This window comes from Camelus dromedarius, chromosome 7, assembly GCF_036321535.1.
Source record: "Camelus dromedarius isolate mCamDro1 chromosome 7, mCamDro1.pat, whole genome shotgun sequence".
Taxonomy (NCBI): Eukaryota; Metazoa; Chordata; class Mammalia; order Artiodactyla; family Camelidae; genus Camelus; species Camelus dromedarius.
In genome coordinates, this window is record NC_087442.1 from 42,787,523 (window position 1) to 42,805,342 (window position 17,820).

General features: G+C 47.7%; 1 protein-coding gene across 2 annotated transcripts in view; it reads left to right on the plus strand.

The window, feature by feature from the left end:
* The window catches only part of JAZF1 (JAZF zinc finger 1), a 297,907-nt gene extending 281,357 nt beyond the window's left edge, over positions 1-16,550 (plus strand). The window contains exons 4-5 of one of the 2 annotated variants that reach the window (XM_031455104.2): positions 9,045-9,214; positions 16,082-16,550. In XM_031455104.2, coding sequence (XP_031310964.2) covers positions 9,045-9,214; positions 16,082-16,258 — 347 coding nt within the window. In that variant the 3' untranslated portion in view covers positions 16,259-16,550. The other variant, XM_064487488.1, reaches the window with a different exon arrangement.
* Positions 16,551-17,820: the final 1,270 nt, after the last annotated feature.

Consider the following 17,820-nt stretch of genomic DNA (forward strand, 5'->3'; position numbering starts at 1 on the left):
GGGCAGGCCAGCGCCCCAGCCTCTCAGATGAGGTGCACTCCTAGCTGAGACCTGGATGCTGAGGAGGAACCACCAGAGAAGTGTCCAAGGAGAGGGAAGCACCAGAAAAGGCCCTAAAGAGCCTCAGCCTCTTACAATCACCAGGCCTCTAATTCAGAGCGTGGAGAGCAGTGTCACTGGCCTGACCTCAGCGTGGGGGACAAAGAGACAAACAAGCATCAGGAAAGAGAGAGGAGAAAAATGATAGGCTCAGGAAGCAGCCACATAGCAGAGGAAACCCATTTAACTCTTATTTCAAATAACATTTGGATGGATTTCTAACATTGGCGTCAAGTTGGGAATGTTGGTAGTGACCCCACGGCCGTAAGGAGAAGTCTTTGTAGCTATGTCTCTCCGATGACTCGGCAGAGCTCTGTGACCTCAGGCAAGGCACTCTGCCTCTCTGAGCCCCCGTTTTATGCAGAATGAAGAAAACCATAGGGATGTACCACCCTGCTAAAGCTGTTGGGAGGTTTAAATGAGTTAATAGATGCTCGTTGCTTGGAACTGTGCCTGGCATGTGCTGAGCCCCAAATTAGTGTCCACCACCCCTGTGAGGATGGTGATGGGGGGATGCACATGAGAAAGGTGATGACAGCCACCTCAGCCACAGAAGTGGTGCTTATTAACTCCAGGGACAACAAACATGTGAGCATAGTTCACTACATTGCCTGGAGTTGTAAGAATGCACACACTGAATTACAATGAAATCAAATGTTAGGAGGAGTAGGGTAAGGGGAGGAGGCTTGGGAAATATGCAAAAGACCAGAATTCTTACCTTGCACGTTGGGAGGTCAGCAGATTTCCAAAACTGAACGTCAAAAAATAGCGATAGAGGCATGTTATTTAGAAATGAGAAGCAAACTCAGATAAATGCCATGGGGGAATGGAGGGGCAGGGGGGCACCTCTTTTTCATCATAGTCTTATAGAATGATCTGACTTTACTGTGTGTGATGATAGATTTGATTAAAGAGAAGAAATCTTTAATTAAAAAATGATAATGGAGAAATACTGAAAGGGCAGAACTACCTAAGGGGGCTTCCGCTGGCCGAGTTGGTATGACAATGACTGGTAATTAATTCATTGAACTGGTGAAAATCAGTGAGTCCAAAATGATACTCAACATGGGGAGGTTAATATAAAGTGTACCCAGAAGTAGCTGTAGTACAAGAACAGTGACAGTAACAGGACGCATTTGCAGTTCTGGAAGCTGGCTGCACTGGGAGGGTTGGCCTAGGTGGGGGTGTGCTCTTCTGTACAGTAGAGGATGTCTGTTGATACAGGTTTTCTTTTTCTCCATAGATTGGCAGAGAATTGTGGGTCAAGTCCCATAGTCACAGGGAAAGTAGGAACTGGGGCGAGAGTAGGAAAGACGAGCCAACACCCTGGTCCCAGACAGGTGGGAAGAGGCCCTGGGTGGGAGTGGGTTGCAAGATGGGGGAGACTCGCATGGCCAGGAGGGAATCCCTTGTCCCCCGAGAGATACAATCTCCATGGGACTGGGGATTCTATTGAAGACATCAAGGGGCACGAAAGACACAGGCTTTAAAAATCCTGTTGTGGAACAGGCAAGCCTTGAATAAAAACCCGGGCATCCAGCCCAGGAGATGCAGGCTCCCTCTTGAATCATCTTGCTCTGATGGTTCTCACCGAGGGTCAGCTGGTCAGTAACTCAGGACCCCCACCTTCCGCTGGCCAACATCAGCTCCTGTTTCTCTTAGGTCACCAGATCCCTGTAACCCCAGGAAGGGCAAAGCTAAGGATGGAAATAATGAAAAAATAAATCTATGGGACTAACTTGTATAATAGGTGAAATGTAGGTTTTGTGGTCACTGTGATCGTTTGTATGATTTGTCTCTGTTTTTAAGATATTTTATAGCTTATCTACTTAAATTGTAAATGGGCATAATTTTGTTGAAACTTGTAGAATCTGTATTTGTAACCAACACTTAAATGTTTAATCCGCATTCTGTTTTTTAGATTATGTTTTTATTTATTTGACAGTATCTGAATATTTAGAAATGTTTGCCAAATAGACTTAGAGGTGTAAAAATTTAGCACTAAACCAAATACAGTTGACCCTTGAACAACGAGTAGATGAGAGGCGCCAACTCTCCGTGCAGCCGAAACTCAGAGGGTAATTTACAGCTGGCCCTCCGTGCCCACATTTCCTCCATGGATTCAGGTAGCCAAGTACTGTGTGGTACTGTGGTATTTACTGTTTTAAAAATCTGCATATAAGTGGACCCATTCTTGCAGTTAAAACCCATGTTGTTCAAGAGTCAACTGTGTAAGTAATTGTTAAGTTTCCTTAAAAAAAAAAAAAAGCCCTTCAGACAGTAAAGATCCAAGCGACTGATACGGAGCAGGGTCACCACAAGGCCTGGGGCTGCTCCCCGCTGTGGGAAGCCGCTGGAGGGTTTTGAGCAGGCAAGTGAGCTGACTCTTCTTTGTTTGACTATAGGAGGTCAAGTGCAGGCTGTGGAACCTGGGGCCCCTCCCACCACTAGGGTCTGTGACGTGTGTTTCCTCGTTTGTTCATTCAGCGGACACGTGTCTGCTGGCTCCTTAAGTGTAAGCACCGCCCTGGGCACTGCGGTCGTTACCAGAAACAATGACCGCGAGCCTCCTGATAGGCTTTGAAAGTATTGAGTCCTGTGAGGGGGACACTGCTTCTGATTTGGAGAAGCAGGACCACTTCCTTAGTTAAGGAGGAGACGGGGGAGAGTGATGCCCTAGGGGTGAGCCGAGGCCAGGAGGAAGGGAGTGAAGGATTTCTGAGACTGGGCGCCTGGTCCCAGGGCCGTCAGCGTGTCTCCCATCCTGGTCACACGTTGCCGGTTCATTTGAGCTGTTGTTGCTTCAGCGCATGTCAAGTGGGTCAGGACCTATAGAAGCTGATTTATAATGATAAGTCTATGAGGCAGAAAGGCAACTCTTTGCTAATGTGTTAGCCAGAACTTGACACCCGAGGAGAGTTTTAATTTGCTGTCACTGCAGTTACCACTTTTGCATGAATATTAATGATCTACATGAAAAGAAAAATGTGGCATATTGGGTTTCTGGAAAAGGTTGACTTTTTATCTATCTGTGTGTCACTCTGTTTATGAACACAAAGAATGAGAACACCACGGGTGCTAAAATGGGTCGGGGCCATCTTCACAGAGTAAAGAGGTGAGCAGAGGACAGAGGCTGGAGGGGAGGCGACGAGGTTTGCGATGGGTCTTGCGCGTGAGAGTCGGCATGGCAGAGACCCTCAGCAGGGCTCCTGGGCCGTGAGGCGGGCTCACCCAGGTGGTTGGGTATGGACGTATGTGTGTAAGGGGCTCCGGACCCCCTTGTCTTTCCATGAGATTCATGAAACCAGCTCTGATGTTTATGCCTTTGGCTGACAACCAGGGGCAAGTTGTCAGCAGTCCTGTAGAAGAGGCTTGTCCTATGAAATCCTGTCTCCCAGGTTTTGCTCATTTCCCAAACTGAAATGCTGGAATGAGCTCTTGGGGACACCCAGAGGCACCTCTCAGTCGCCGTCCTGCCCACCTCGGGCCCCTACGATGGGCCTTGTGCAGGCGGGGAGGAAGACCATGGAAAAGTCAACCCAAGGAAGATGAGTGGCAGCCAGTCCCCACCGGTGACCAAGCACAGTGAAAGTGCATCCTCTTGTAGATTTTCTAACGTTGGGGAAAGTCATTTTTAAATTGTTTAATAATGCCTAAGACTAAGAAGAGCCTGAGAAAAAAACAACTCACGGGGCTTTTCTTTGGAAGCGTGGGCCCCACCCGAGATGTGGCCCTCTCCCTCCTCCCCAGCGCTTCCAGGCCTTTGCACTGTGTGTCCCGTCTCCCCCCCCCCCCCACACACAGCAGGTACTCAATGTGGAAAATCAGTCAAAGGAGCACGGGCTCTGACACCGAAGACCTAGGGGACCAGTCCGGGCCGCCTGTTTCTAGCCGGGTGACACTGGGCACGTCCCTCACCCCCTGAACCCCAGCTTTCCCCGCTGTTAAACTGGGGAAACAAAGGTTGGTGGCATAGAAAGCACCTTTCCCTGCGCCAGGCTCACAGGAGCCACCCTCCACAGAAATGACCCTGGCGTCTCCCGACTCCCTCTGGGTCCAGAAATGCACGTGTAAAGCAAAATGTGCTCATTCTTAGGCAGCTACAATTTTTATCAAAAAAAAGAAATCAAAATAACCACAGGTAAGTTTAGGTATAGAAGTGACAGAATTTAAGGAGCAAATGACTTAAAGCAAAAGAACGCCAAATTAAAACAAAACAAAACAAACAAAAAACCAGGCCTTTTGGCTTTCATGCTTTGTGCATTCCTCAAATATTCACATTCTGCCCTTCAGTACACGAAAAATAACAGGGCTTAAGAAGAACTAGGGTTGGGCAGAGCCTCAGAGCCATGGAACTTTGTAACCAGAGCATCAGCAAAAACAGTAACCATCCTAAGAAAATAATTGCTTGGCTAAATCCCCATATAAATCCCCAGTGGCACGTTGACCCAGCATCCCCGCCTTCCGTCCTTTGTGTTCACCAACCTGGGGGCTTCCTTTGAGATGCAGGTCTTTAAGGTGTTCTCTCTTCTAAGAGAACAGTTTCATCACAATTGGAATCTGATCCAGTCAGTCAATCTTTGTTTTAAAATACAGGGGAAGTGTCTGTGCAGTTGGTTTCCCTGTGCGTCTGCTTCCCCAGGCTGCTCAACCCCAGAGGAAAGGGTGGCACTTCTGGAAGCCACCAGACCAGCCACCGTGGCTCTGAGGAAGCCACGTCCATGGGGTTTTCTTCTGCTTTTCGATTAGTTTTTCTAGTCGTGAGAAAGTTTCCTCAGGACCCTTCAGGACACCCAGCGTGCGGAGTGGGTGTTCTTGCGCAGCAGGCTTTTCTGTTCTGGGTTTGCACGCTTGTCCCTGTCAGTGGACAGTGCCAGGGCTGAGGGCTGACTTGTAGGAAGGAAGAGAGGAGGGAGAGGTGACAATGAACAGGGACTCACATGGCATGACTTTCCTGTTAGAATCTTGAGCCCAGTGGCCCTGGAGAAAGGAAGCCCCCGCTAGAAGGCTGAGCACCTCTGACTTCTGCGACGTGAGTGCGGGGTCAGTGGCTCCTGTGTTCCTTCTAGTTGCAAAATTCTGATTCCACCACCCCATGCTCCCCAGCCCAGCTTGCTGGGAAGACACCTGCTCTGGGCCCAGGGGGCAAATTCTTCCTGTGACCCACACTCTCCAAAGTCCGCTCCTCTCGCCTCCCTGCCCCTGTTATTTACCACCACAGACGGAGTGTTGGGGGCCTTGTTCCTCTTTTACATAGAGGAAATACTTTTTACAATTTTTGAAAATTAGAAAATGATGCAGAAATTATGGACCCTGGGTGATGGGGGCTCAAAACTAGAAGCTTGACTCGGGTCCTCCCTCTGTCTCCTGGCTGGAGCCCGGCACCTGCTGTGAGAGGCTGACAGGGTGGGGCTCCCATGGGCTGCAGAGATCACCCACTCACTCCAGGTCAAGGTCAGGGTGAATGAACGTGTGTATCTATCTCTTAGCACTCCCTCCTCCTCCCCTGAACAGTCCAAAGGCTCATTTCAATCTAATGGCCTCAAAGCTGGCTGGGACGGGGCCCATTTGACCCCTCTTCCTAGAGTTCAGAGGTGTTTGAGAAGAGACTCAGAGCAGCAGAACGACAGACAGAGGCAGAGAGACAGGACCCGCCCCACAGCTGGGGACATTTCTCCTGTTTGATGACAGGGTAGCATCGGAGGTACACGAATACAAGCAACAGTAGACTCCTTCTACTCCACGCCTCTGTTTTGAAAAAGGGAGCACCCTCAAGAGAGAATGAGGGAACAGTGGATGAAATAAGGAAACTGGTCGTGTGACCTTTTGCCTATTTATTTACCAGATACTTCTCTACCACTTACCATATGCCATTGTTCTAAATACTTTTTAAACAAGGAACTCAGTTGCTCCTCACAACAACCTTAAGAGGTCTAGTAGTATTAGCCCATTTTACAGATGAGGAATCTCAAGCTCAGAGAGGTAACATCACTTGCCTGAGGTCACACAGCTTGTCGGTGGCAGCACCAGGGCTCACACAGGCTCCCAGCCTGTGCTGCCAGCTTGACCCCTGTCAGTCCATCTGCACAAACAGCCCACAGCCAGCATAGCACCTCTCAACACAGAATCCCTCTTGTATTTTTTCCTAGTGGAGATTCCCAAACCTATCAGAATTATCTTATTTTTTGTTTCACAACAGGCCTTTCTAAAAACAGTATTATTTTACATGTATTATTATAGGTGGTATTCTTTATTAAAAATGATATACTGTCTTCTTTTTTTTTTGAGCACTTACTATATGTAGGTCCTCCTGTGCCAGGTTCTCTATGGAAATTAATTCTAATCCTTAAACTGCAAGGAAGAGATGTTGCCCCATTTCACAGAAAAGAAAGTAGAGGCCAAGTAGCTTAGTCACTCAGCTGACAATGTCCAGCCAAGACATGAACCAGGGATGCGCACTGCTCTGCTTTGTTAGAGGATGGAACTGAGTGGAAACAGTTCCTTCTTGATCCCCATCCAAGGGAGACAGTTTCACAAAGCGCCCGGGGGGACCTTGTGGGGTGCCGAGGACGAGGCGTGGGGCCCAGTGAGCCTGTTGTCCCAGCGCTGCTTTCCCTCTCAAAGGCATCCTGACAGGGACAGTCAATCGTGTGGTCCCCCGGCTCCCCACCTTTGGAACTGGATGCCGCGTGGTCTCCAGGCGACGGTGTCCAGAGCATCAGCCCCCAGACCTGGCCCTTTTTGATCCCGTGGCCTTTTGAAGTTTTATCTTCTGCTGGGCTTCATTAAGCCCTCGGTTGGTCTGAGAGGTCCCCTGCAGTTGTAAATGTTGTGTGATTCTTGGTATTCAGGCTAACAGATTAGCCCAATTAGATGGGTAAATTAGTCATTCTCACTTTCTGAAGTCCTGCTGGAAGAGCTTTGCGAAATAGCATTTATAGTTTTCTAACAAGCAATTTAAAGGACACCGGCATGTGGCATTTGTTTAAGAGTAAAATGTCCTCACCAGTGCCCTACTTAAAAACAGATTTCGAGATTTGCTCACAACAGACTAAGGGACGCAGCAGAGTGGTACCCGAGCCTCCAGACAGGGTCTCTTACTCCTGCGGGCTGCAGCCAAGCACAGTGGGGCTTACTGAAACACACTGGATGCCTCCTTTTGTCAAATTGGTTTTTTTTTCCTACACCGCCCAAGTTTCCAAGCAGGCTTCAGAACAGCCTGCTTTGAATTTTAAGTGGTATGTGGGCAGGACTAGCAACGTGAAGAAGATTGAGAGAAAACACAGACACACACACCCTACCTGTTGGCATTGGAGGCCAGGAAGTAACATGGGAACAAATGACTCCCTTGATAGCTAATTGAGAATGTATAAGCTCCTGTCAGCTTCCTCATGTGTGTGAAAGTGACAGCCGGCCCCACCTCACAGGGCCACAGAGGGTTAAATGAGATGATGCATCTGACGCGCCCTCACTCACCTTGAGGTCCCCTCCTTCCTTCCGGGATCCTTTTAAGTGTTCGCCTCGGATCCTGGCGTCCCTGTTCCTCAACTGGCTCTTCAAACAATCTTATTAATGCCTATTAAAATGAAACCCAATAAAAGTGCCAATATTTGGTGTCGAAATAATTGATGTAGCAGAGGGAGCCCATGGAGCACCCAGGCGGGGCCTCTGGTGCAGTTTAGCCTCACACCTGGGGGATGAATTTCACAACTGTAATTGCTACCATATAATTCTTATTAATGTTGTGCTATAATTCCTATTTATTCCACGGGGCTTGTAAATGCATTAGGACTTGTCAACATATTATTTTACACTGTTTATGATCTGTAGAATTATGTCCTTCAGGGTTGTATTGTGCAGAAGCTCCAACTAAGTGGCTGTGGACCTCGTTAAAAAAAAAAAAGCAAAAAGGGACTGCTTGTTGAAGTGGTTCTCCATCCCCGTCGTGCTGATTTTTAATTCACTTCTGAGCAGAGCTTTTAACCTCAGGATGCAAGGGAGTCCCCTCCTCCATCTGCGCTGTCTGCTGTGCCGGCTCGGCCCTCCCTCCCAAGGGGGACTGTGGGCAGCTGACAGGCAGGCATGGTTCCCTGGGGACAGGTGTGGTAGGGGATTGCTAGGTTTTTCTCATGCTGGACCTGCATTCTTTTTCATACATTTTTTGTTACAGGTCACTACAAGCCACTGAATATAGTTCCCTGTGTTATACAGTAGGACTTTGTTGTTTATTCTGTACATAGTAGTTTGTATCTGCCAATCCCAGATTCCCAGTTTATCCCTCTGAACCTGCATTCTGGCGATGACATTGTGCCCTCAGAGCCCTGGGCGTTTCTGTCCCCCCTGCTCCTGGCTTGGAGTAACCCCCTTTTAGTTCCCAGTTTCTTCATGGTTTTCCCAGCTCTTTTTCTTTATAGGAAAAAGAGCTGAAATTAATTCCTACAGAAGTAAATTCCTAATAAGTGTAAAATGTAACCCCTTTCCACAGATTTTTGTATTTACTGTGCCAACAAGGCATGAAACTAAGGGAACAGAGTTCTGTCCATTGGAATATCAGGCGTAGCATGCGTGTGTGTGTGTGTGTTGAGCAGGGGTGGCTGTCGTGGTTGGTTATTTCTGGTTTTAGCCTCAGAGCAGTCCCAGCACCTTTGCAACCACAGACTGGCCAGACACAGAATCGAGTTCAAGTTCTTGCACAGCTAACTCCTAGCCATGAGTTGTTGGGAAGCCCTTTGCCTGGTCTCTCAGGTGGGGATGCAGATAACCTTCCCCCCAGGGCCACCCTAGGACTCAGGCACTTGCAGTGCCCCTTGGTGCCTGGAATGCCCCCGCCCAGGGCAATGGGAGCTGCCTGTCCCATCACAGCCGTTGCTCCCTTCCTGCCCGAGTGAACACACGGGACCGTGGCTGCTCCTGACCCTCCTTGCATCTCCCCTCTGGCCCCGCAGGCAGTGAGTACGACGAGGAGGAGGTGGATTACGAGGAGTCGGACAGCGATGAGTCCTGGACCACAGAGAGCGCCATCAGCTCCGAAGCCATCCTCAGCTCCATGTGCATGAACGGAGGGGAAGAGAAGCCTTTCGCCTGCCCGGTTCCTGGATGTAAAAAGAGATACAAGGTAAAGCAGCACCACCTCACTTGAGATAACTGGGTGGAAAATGGCAAGTCCCGTGCCAGGCTTCTAGCTTCTGAAGAGAGCTTAGTCTGGGGAGAGAGGCTTCCCTCTCCTGTGCTGAGGGGCGTGTGGTCCCCGCCCAGGCCTGGGCGCGGGCCACCCTCGGGTCAGTGCGGACGCAGGGTCCTGGGTGTTTGCTGGGCTTTCCCCTTCGCTGACATGGGAGCTGTAGGTCAGCAGGGGTTTTTTTGTAGGAGAACCATGTCTTTGATATTCTTCAAATTCCCATCAAGTCAGTCAGAATATGACTGTGCCCCCTGTTTATTTGCCAAACCCCTGCCCCAGCGGTCGGCTCTGCAGGTGGTTCACAGAAGACCGCTTTGAAGTCTTAAAAGCCCGCAGACGTTCACAGAGCCCTTTTGGAAAACGTCGTCGTGGGGTGTTTAGCGTCCAGGTGAGGAGGTCCTTGCTCCCTGCCCCCAGCAGCAGGAAAGGCGGCAGGAGAAAGGGGCTTTGATATTTTTCTCACCAAACCACCCGCTTCAGCCCCAGCGTCCTCTCTGTAGACGGCACTGAGCCCAGGTCTCTGAGGGCCTGACTCAGTGTCATGGGCAGCCGGGGGCACTACATTCTCCCTTAAGGAGACTCAAAGGGACAAAACAGTGAGAAACGCCCACAACATTCAAGTGTGGGTCCCAAGGGGCAAGTTCACAAACAAATTTGCCAACATTCCCATGAGGTGTTAGCAGCAGCTCTTTAAAATCCAACTGTGAGATAGAAATATAAAAATCAAAAATACGCCTGGTGTGTTTGATGAGATACTGATTTACTCGTAGCTCAGGAGATTGACTGTTTCTTCAGAAAGGCTTGAAAAACGTGTGGCGGCGGAAGCACTCCCTGTGTTGCTCCTTCTTAGATACATCTCTGAACTTAAACTGATTTCAGTGCTTTTCATACCTGCTCCTGATACCAAAGCGTGAAACACAGATGTGTCACAGGCGAGTGACCCAGGGTTTCACCTATTCATTCTACTGTTAAATTTTTATCATCCACGTCCAGCTGCGCTTTGTTTAAAATGAAACCCCGGGATGGAGATGTGAGTCCCATCTGGCGTCCTGACGCGCTGCCCGGGTCAGACCGCGTCCTGGGTGCTCACGTGCATTCCTCTGAGTCAGGAGGCATGGAAGTGGGGGGGAGGGGGGAGTGGGGGAGGAAAGCAACGGAATTGTTACCTCAGGAAGCCAGGAGCCCAGGGGATTGTTCAACAAGCTCTTTTTTCCAGGGGGCAGCTCTGCATTGCAGAGATTTCCCCTTCTTTCTTTATTCCAGGGGGAGAAGGCTGGGCAGAGACTCTGTCCTTGGACCCCGCCTGCACTCAGATGCGCCTCCCCCGACCCTCCCATGCCTCATGGAGCCGGTCCTCCGTGCTCTCTCAATGGTCCAAACACTGTTTAAAGGATGTTTTGCCCACCAGCTATGTTAAAAGAGGGAGCAAAATAATGACCCAGACTGCAGCTGACCAAAAAGCCAAAAAGGCGGTGGGGGAATTGAAGCTACAGCCTCCACTCTGGCTAAAGAGGGTGAAGCAGTCTCTTGTTTCCCACCTCTGGCTTCATGCCTTTTTTACATCCTTTTTCCCCTGGTCATTTCTGTTTTCTTGTCATTATTCTTTTGCATCTATTTTTCTTGGGTTTCCAGCACTTTCCTCCCGCAGTTGTCTACATCTGGGTTGACGGGGGCTTTTTGGAGTGTCCCTTCTCCGTCTGCGTCCAAAAGACAGCTGTGTGAACCTCGGGCTGTGGAGGCTGCCTGCTTCAGTGCCACTAGCTGGAGAGTGACGGGGGTGGCAATTAGTGGTCCTGATTTCCATGAGAGAAGTGTGAGTTTCCTTTTCGGGGCCAGAATGCCAAGTAATGGTGCCTGGGACAGGAACAAATGTACAACTGTTTCTCCTCACCAAGTGCTTGAGTGTGGTCATATTCCCTGAAGGTGTAGCCTAACTCTTTCTGCTTGCAAGTTACTGACCGCAGGGCAGTGGTGGTCTGTAGTTTAATTATGTCATTTTATTTACTGCATGATTGTTGGATTGGGTTTGGCGAGAGGAGGGTGTAGGAGCTGGTGTGCAGTGGAGTTGGCACAGTCGGGAAGTGTTGCCGTCCTGTTTACCCTCAGGCGTGACTTCAGGCATGTTGCATCCCCTGCCCCCTGTTGGCAAGGGTCTCTCGCCAGTGAGCCTCTTGGGCACTGACTCAGGTTCAGCTCTTCTTACCAGTTCATTGGCATTTGCAGAACTGAAACAAGATGAGCATCTAACTCCTCAGAATTCGCAGAGTAGGACAAGGGAGAGGGGTCCAGCAGTACAGTCTCTGAGTCCTTTTCCATGGTAATTCCTTTGCCTAGAATGCCCCCCTTCGTCTCCTCTCCATCAGTACCTCTCATTTTCATTCCCCTCATTTCTCAAGGCACAGCTCAAATGCCACCTCCTCTGGGATGCCCTTACTGGCCTCCCAGACTGACTCCCCCAGCCATAGACTAACATTCCATCATCTGACCTTTCCACATGCTCTGTTCATACCACTGGCCACCTTATCAGCCCAGGAGTGCTTACAGCTCAGAGACCCCTCCTGAGCATGCAGCACAGATCTTGGACACAGTAGATGCCCTAAGGATAAAGGGGTAGAGGCCAAAGGCCTCCCACTGCAGCGGCATGACTCATTCCTTTGCATCCCTCATAGACATTCCAGGCTGGGAATAATTGATCCCATCCGCCTTGGTTCTGCTCAGAGCTTCTCTGAAAGGGTTCTCTGCTGCACAGAGAACACTGATTATTTCAGCAGCAGAGAGCAAGCCTGGCCTCTGGTATCTGTGGAGACACACAGTCAAGCACATGTGTGGCTCTAGGTTTTCCCAGGAAGGGCAGGCACTTCTGCCTTTCCCTCCCTCAGTGGATCTAAATCTTCCTACCTCTCCTAAGCGTCCCATCAGAAGCCCTGGTGGGAGCATAACTGACAGTCTTTCTGGAGAGCAGCTTGGCAGAAAACAGCTTTCAAAAATACTCACATTCTTTAGTGCCATGATTTCCCTAGAAACTTATCCTACGCACATCAGGGATGCAGATTGACATGCAAGGGTGTTCACATTAAAGTCAGCAGGAATTTGGGAAATGGAAATTCTAGCAAAAGGGGAATAGACAATTCTACCATCAAAATGCTATTTTCACAAAATGTTTGATAAGGGAATTCTATCTCATATGACATTTATCTCAGAGCAAAAGTATTGAAGGAGACACCTCAGATGTTAAGCAGTGATTATTATATCTGTTCGACTGTCTTTCTCACGCTCTTCTGTATTTCCTAAATTTCTACACTTACCTCCACTGGACACAGATTACATTAATAATTAGGGGAGAAAAAGCCCCGCTTCCTGTCCACTTCACCCAACAGGGGAGGGACTTGCGGTTCGGTCTCTGGGGCGGTGGCGGGTGGGCCGCTCCTCTCCCATACGGAGGCCATCAAGGCCCACAGGAAATTGAGAGTTACGTTTTTCTTTATCAAGGGCACACATCACACACTGTACTTCCTCAGGCTGAATACCAACAACAGAGACAAGTACACGCAGTTAAGGACGCGGGGGCCTGGCTTGGCGTCCCAGCTTTACGTCTCCTGATTTGGTTTGGTGTGGAATTTTGTTGTCCCTGACTGGCTCGGTTCCCTCATCGGGGCAGGTAGTTCCCAGCATGGAGAGAGACCAGTACCCGCCTCGGCCAGCTCACCAGCTCAGGTCCCTTCATTCCTCCTGCCCTGCCCCTTCCTTCACTTGTCAGGCCATTGTGGCTCATAGACAGTCTCCAGACTGAGTGTCCCAGTCTTTCCCAACCTGACTACCAGCCGACTGTGTAACTAAGAGCACTTGCGGTGCGTGGGGCTCGGGGGAGTACGGAGTCTTGAATCAGGCGTCCCTGGGTTCCCACTCCAGCTCTGTCATTTATCAGCTTCATGATTGGGCCAAGTCACTCGACTTCCCAGTTTTAAAACACAAGTCCTGCACGAGACAGTGGACACTGAGCACTCCGCGTGAGGAGCAGCTCTCACTGTTGGTGCCCCCTTGCCCTACTGCAGCTTACTTCCCTTTCCTCTTCAGAGACCAGAGGATTTCATAAGCATCTCATTTGCAAGTTGCCTGCCATTATCAACTTTTATTGTTAGTATTTTTAAAGTCCAAATTCATTTCAGGACCTCTGCAGTGAGAAACTTTGGTGAATCTGTTTTTTAAGCTCAAGTTGTGGAAAGGTGAGGTTCCCATTGCTGTACCTGAATAACAGACGGAGGAAATCTTACGTCTGATGAGAGCTTGTGTTAATGTTTCTGATGTGGGTGTCCCATGACACTTGTGAACACTTTAAATCACAGAGACATAAAGACAGGTGGTAGTTTATTTTAGGTTCTTTGGCCAATCATGGAAGTGCCACGTTTCCACATGTGCAACTGGCTTCCTCATTTTTCCAGAGTTGTAAAGCTGACGTATGGGTTTGGCTGAGTTTTCCTCAGTCTCACAGCCAGACACACAACACAATGTTTACCCCCAAGGTGGGAACAGACCACAGAACCTGCTGGAATCACCTCAACCCTGGGCGTGTCGCTTCCCTGGTGAACTCCAGATCTGGTTTCAAGTTTGACTGGCTTCTTGTGACTTTAGCACTTTCTGGTTTTAAACCTTCCCTCACCTACTTAGTTATAAAAATTGGGGCCTACATGGAGTTGCTATATGCTTTTTTCGTCAAAATGTTTTGTTTATTTTTGGTTTCCTCTATTTTCTGACAAGGCCTGAGTGGCACTGGGCAAAGGGGTAGCTGGATTTTTAATCTTGCAGCAAGTTCCCTGTGAAAGTAAGGACATGAAATGTTTTAGTGACCCTTCATCCAGACAGGAACCCTACGAGCGGCTCAGTGACTATCTGTTGAGCTAACAGATGGGATATTATTAAGCAGGCAGATGGAGATTACTAGCATGTGTGAGTCAGGAGCCTTCCTATCATTGTTACTATTACTGAGAAAGTTTGACAGTCTTTTTCTAGTGGTCATAAAACAGTTATTCCCTCCCCTTCTCCCTCCATCCCGCATCTTAAAACAGTTCTGTGTGTTGCCTGGCTCCAGCTTAGGTGGCTCTCGCTTGGGTCTCATGCCTTTGCAGTAGGTGTCAGCAGGTGTAAGGCACACAGGGTGGGATTCTGGTGGGATGGCTGCCACAGCAGGGGCCCAGCAGGGCCTATCTACCCGTCTGTCTGAATGGGTCTGATTCTGCCACCGTCAGGGATTAATGCAGGAATGACAAGGGCTGAAGGTGCAGGAGGCTGACAGCTGGGTGTTCAGGGCGGGTGTTTGTCCTTATGCTTCAACTCACTGGTCAGTCTTCAGATTCCAAGCATAGATGACTGGTTGCTATTTGTCATCCCTGGGTTCAACAAAGCCAAGAGGATTCTCTCCCATAGGACTTTTTAAAAAGTATTTAATGCCCATTGTGAATCTCTAACGGGGAAATGTAAGTAGCAAGAACCACTGAACACATCTTGTTTAATGGCCACTCTGTTTCTTCCCGAATGAGGCATGTCCTCACCAACTCCCTCGCTCAGGTGCTCACTGAGCACTGCAACGTGCCAGCGCTGCTGGATGCTCATGAAGCAACAGCAGACAGTTGGCTCCTGTCCTTGAAGGGCATATTACGAAGAAACAGTATAAAATGGCTGTGCTGGCATCCGTTAGTTGGGCACAGGACTGAATCAGTGGAACTAGATTCAGGAAATGCTTTAGGGAACAGCCCACTCTTCTGGTGATCTGTGCTCAACAACTTCCCATCTCAAGCCCTTTCTTCTCTGCCCTTACTCCGCAGTCTGACAGCAGCTGACTTGCAAATTAAGACCTGTGCTCTGGTTTCGCCTCTGCCATTCTTACTTTAATCTCCCATCAGTTACTCAATGCCCTGAGCCTGTTTAGTCACCATTTAATTGGGATGAGCAAAAGTAACTTGGTGAAATCTATAGAGTGATTCCAGGCAGGACGTCTTACATAGAACATGCACGTGAGCTAGCAAAACCAGTTAATACAAATCCAGAAAGCATTCTGGTGCTTTACGTATCATCTAGGGTTTGTAGGCCAGTTTGAAGTTTGGAAGCCTTCTGTTGCTGAGACATAACCTAAGATTTTTTTTAAAGTTCACTGTATGTTTGGAATGCAGTCGAAATAAAAGTAAGGCCTCATCCGCCCATAGGTGTTTATTTAACACACAACTGTACTCGGGCAGGATTTGGGCAAGGAGCTCCCACAGTGGCAGAGATGATGGCCTGATGCAGAGGAGGAAATGGACAAAAATTCCAAGTAAGGTAGGGATTATCATGGTTGGCTGGGAGCAAGACATAAGCCGAGTTTCCAAATCAAGAATTTATACATGTCTTTATTGCCCTAACTTGTGTTTTTTTTCTTTAGGTATTTTCTGGCCAACCTGAGTGTACTTTTATTTCATTGTTCATTGTTAACACTTTTCAGAGTGGAAAAATTCAGAGAGAACTGTGCTTCTTTATACAGTTTGTGAGTCTCAGATCCATATTTTATGTAAAATTCAAAGTGAGTCCTTCCAGAGTAACTGTGGTAGATTTGAAGTTGCTTTGGGTTAGCTGTGAGCATGACCCAGTCTGCCCAGCCCACGATTAACGCAGCAGGCCGCATGAAGTCACAGCTGGAGTTCATGCAAAGCCTACTCTGTGTACAGCTGCCACCCAGATGTCCAGCTACAGTCAGACCCACGTTGAGGTTTCCCCCCCATCGGACAGACATCATGTGACTCCATCTAACAGGTAATATTTTTGTCTTCTCCACAGAATGTGAATGGCATAAAGTACCATGCTAAGAATGGTCACAGAACACAGATTCGTGTCCGCAAACCATTCAAATGTCGTTGTGGTAAGAGTTACAAGACAGCTCAGGGCCTGCGGCACCACACAATCAATTTCCATCCCCCTGTGTCGGCTGAGATTATCAGGAAGATGCAGCAATAACGTGCTGGTCATAACTGTGCCAAGAAATCCTCACCAGCAGTTGCTGATTTTGAAAACAGCCACCTTTTTTCAGGGGAAGCATTCAGCAACCCTTTAAAGAATTAAATGCATGCTTTAAATTTTTTCTGTAATTTTGGAATGATGTTATCTTTGTAGAGTTAATGATTTTGTACATTTGCACATGTAATCATCATACCCATTTTCATTACTTTGATATAAGGTGCTAAACAAACAAAAAGCTCTAGATTCTTCAGCACATTTTCCCCAAAACAGAAATCGAGGGCATGTTGCATATTGTTTAGTTGTATTGCAGTGATATCGGGGGCGGGGGGGGGGGGGGGGGGGGCCTGGCACTAAGGATTTCATTTTCCCCAAGGCTGTAATGTGATTGAAGTTTTTCAACACATCAACTTATGTTCAAAATAATACTTCACTATCAAACTGGTTACCATGCCTTACATAATGGAGTTAGTACTTGTGCGTAGAAAGACTTTAGGTAATGGAAATATAAGAAAGAATGTTTAACATAATATGCTAAAAATATTTTCATATTTAAATAACATACATAAAAGGTGTGCTTTGTCTTTTATATTATCTTGCAAATCTTTTTGCCCTTTAAAAAGCTGAAAATCTTGCCATCTGACTTACCAATCATTTTAGTGTTATAAATGGCATTTTTGTACAAAAGTCTATTCAGTTCACTAACACGCATTCATTGAGTGCCTGCTGGGTGCAAAAGATTCCATTTATGCCTATTGATACCTGCGGACCAAGATACCAGTTTAGTGAAATACTTTTCCCTGCAGTCTGTTAGGAAACACTTTGAAATACTTAAGTGCAAATTTTGTGTGTGAAATTTAGTTGTATCTTCATCTTTAGGTGAAGTTTTAAAGCACTTTGTAGTTCTCTATTGCCAACAGATATAATGCTTTATGTGTTGCCAATTCTTGCAACCACTGCCCTAAAAACCTCTGGGTTGCAAATACGGATTAAAATTCCAAGCACGTTTCAAAGGAACATTTTGTTAAGACCCCTATGGCCACCTCTTCTTTATAAAGCTCATTGTGTTTTTAGACTTTTTTTAAAGGCACTTTTTCCATCACATTCTAGATACCTGTATTCCCACTGGAAGTGTCTGTTTAGCTTTATGACATTTTGCTGAAATAAGAAATTAAAGCCTTATTGACAATTAAGTGCTTCTTGCAGCAGGTGGTCAAAGAGTGACTAACGTATGACCTGTTAGACTGTAACCCACGTCTGGACCATTCCTGAAGTTTTTGTTACCAACAATACCATCATGCCTTGAGTGTTCATTTCTCCCAAGTGCTATTCCTTAAACATGAGCGTTTACCATTTGCTTAAATTATGCAATAAAAATTGCTTTGAGATGGCTAACTGCCCACAAAACTGGTGAAAAGCAAACTCGAAATGGTTATAAAATAACTTCCCGTGTTTCCATTTGTTCAGAGTCTTTCAGATGGGAAGCAGGTGTCCCTCAATTTTTCAGACATTCTGGAAGGAAGACAATTCTGTTAGCCAGATGGGTAAGCTTCTCTATTCTC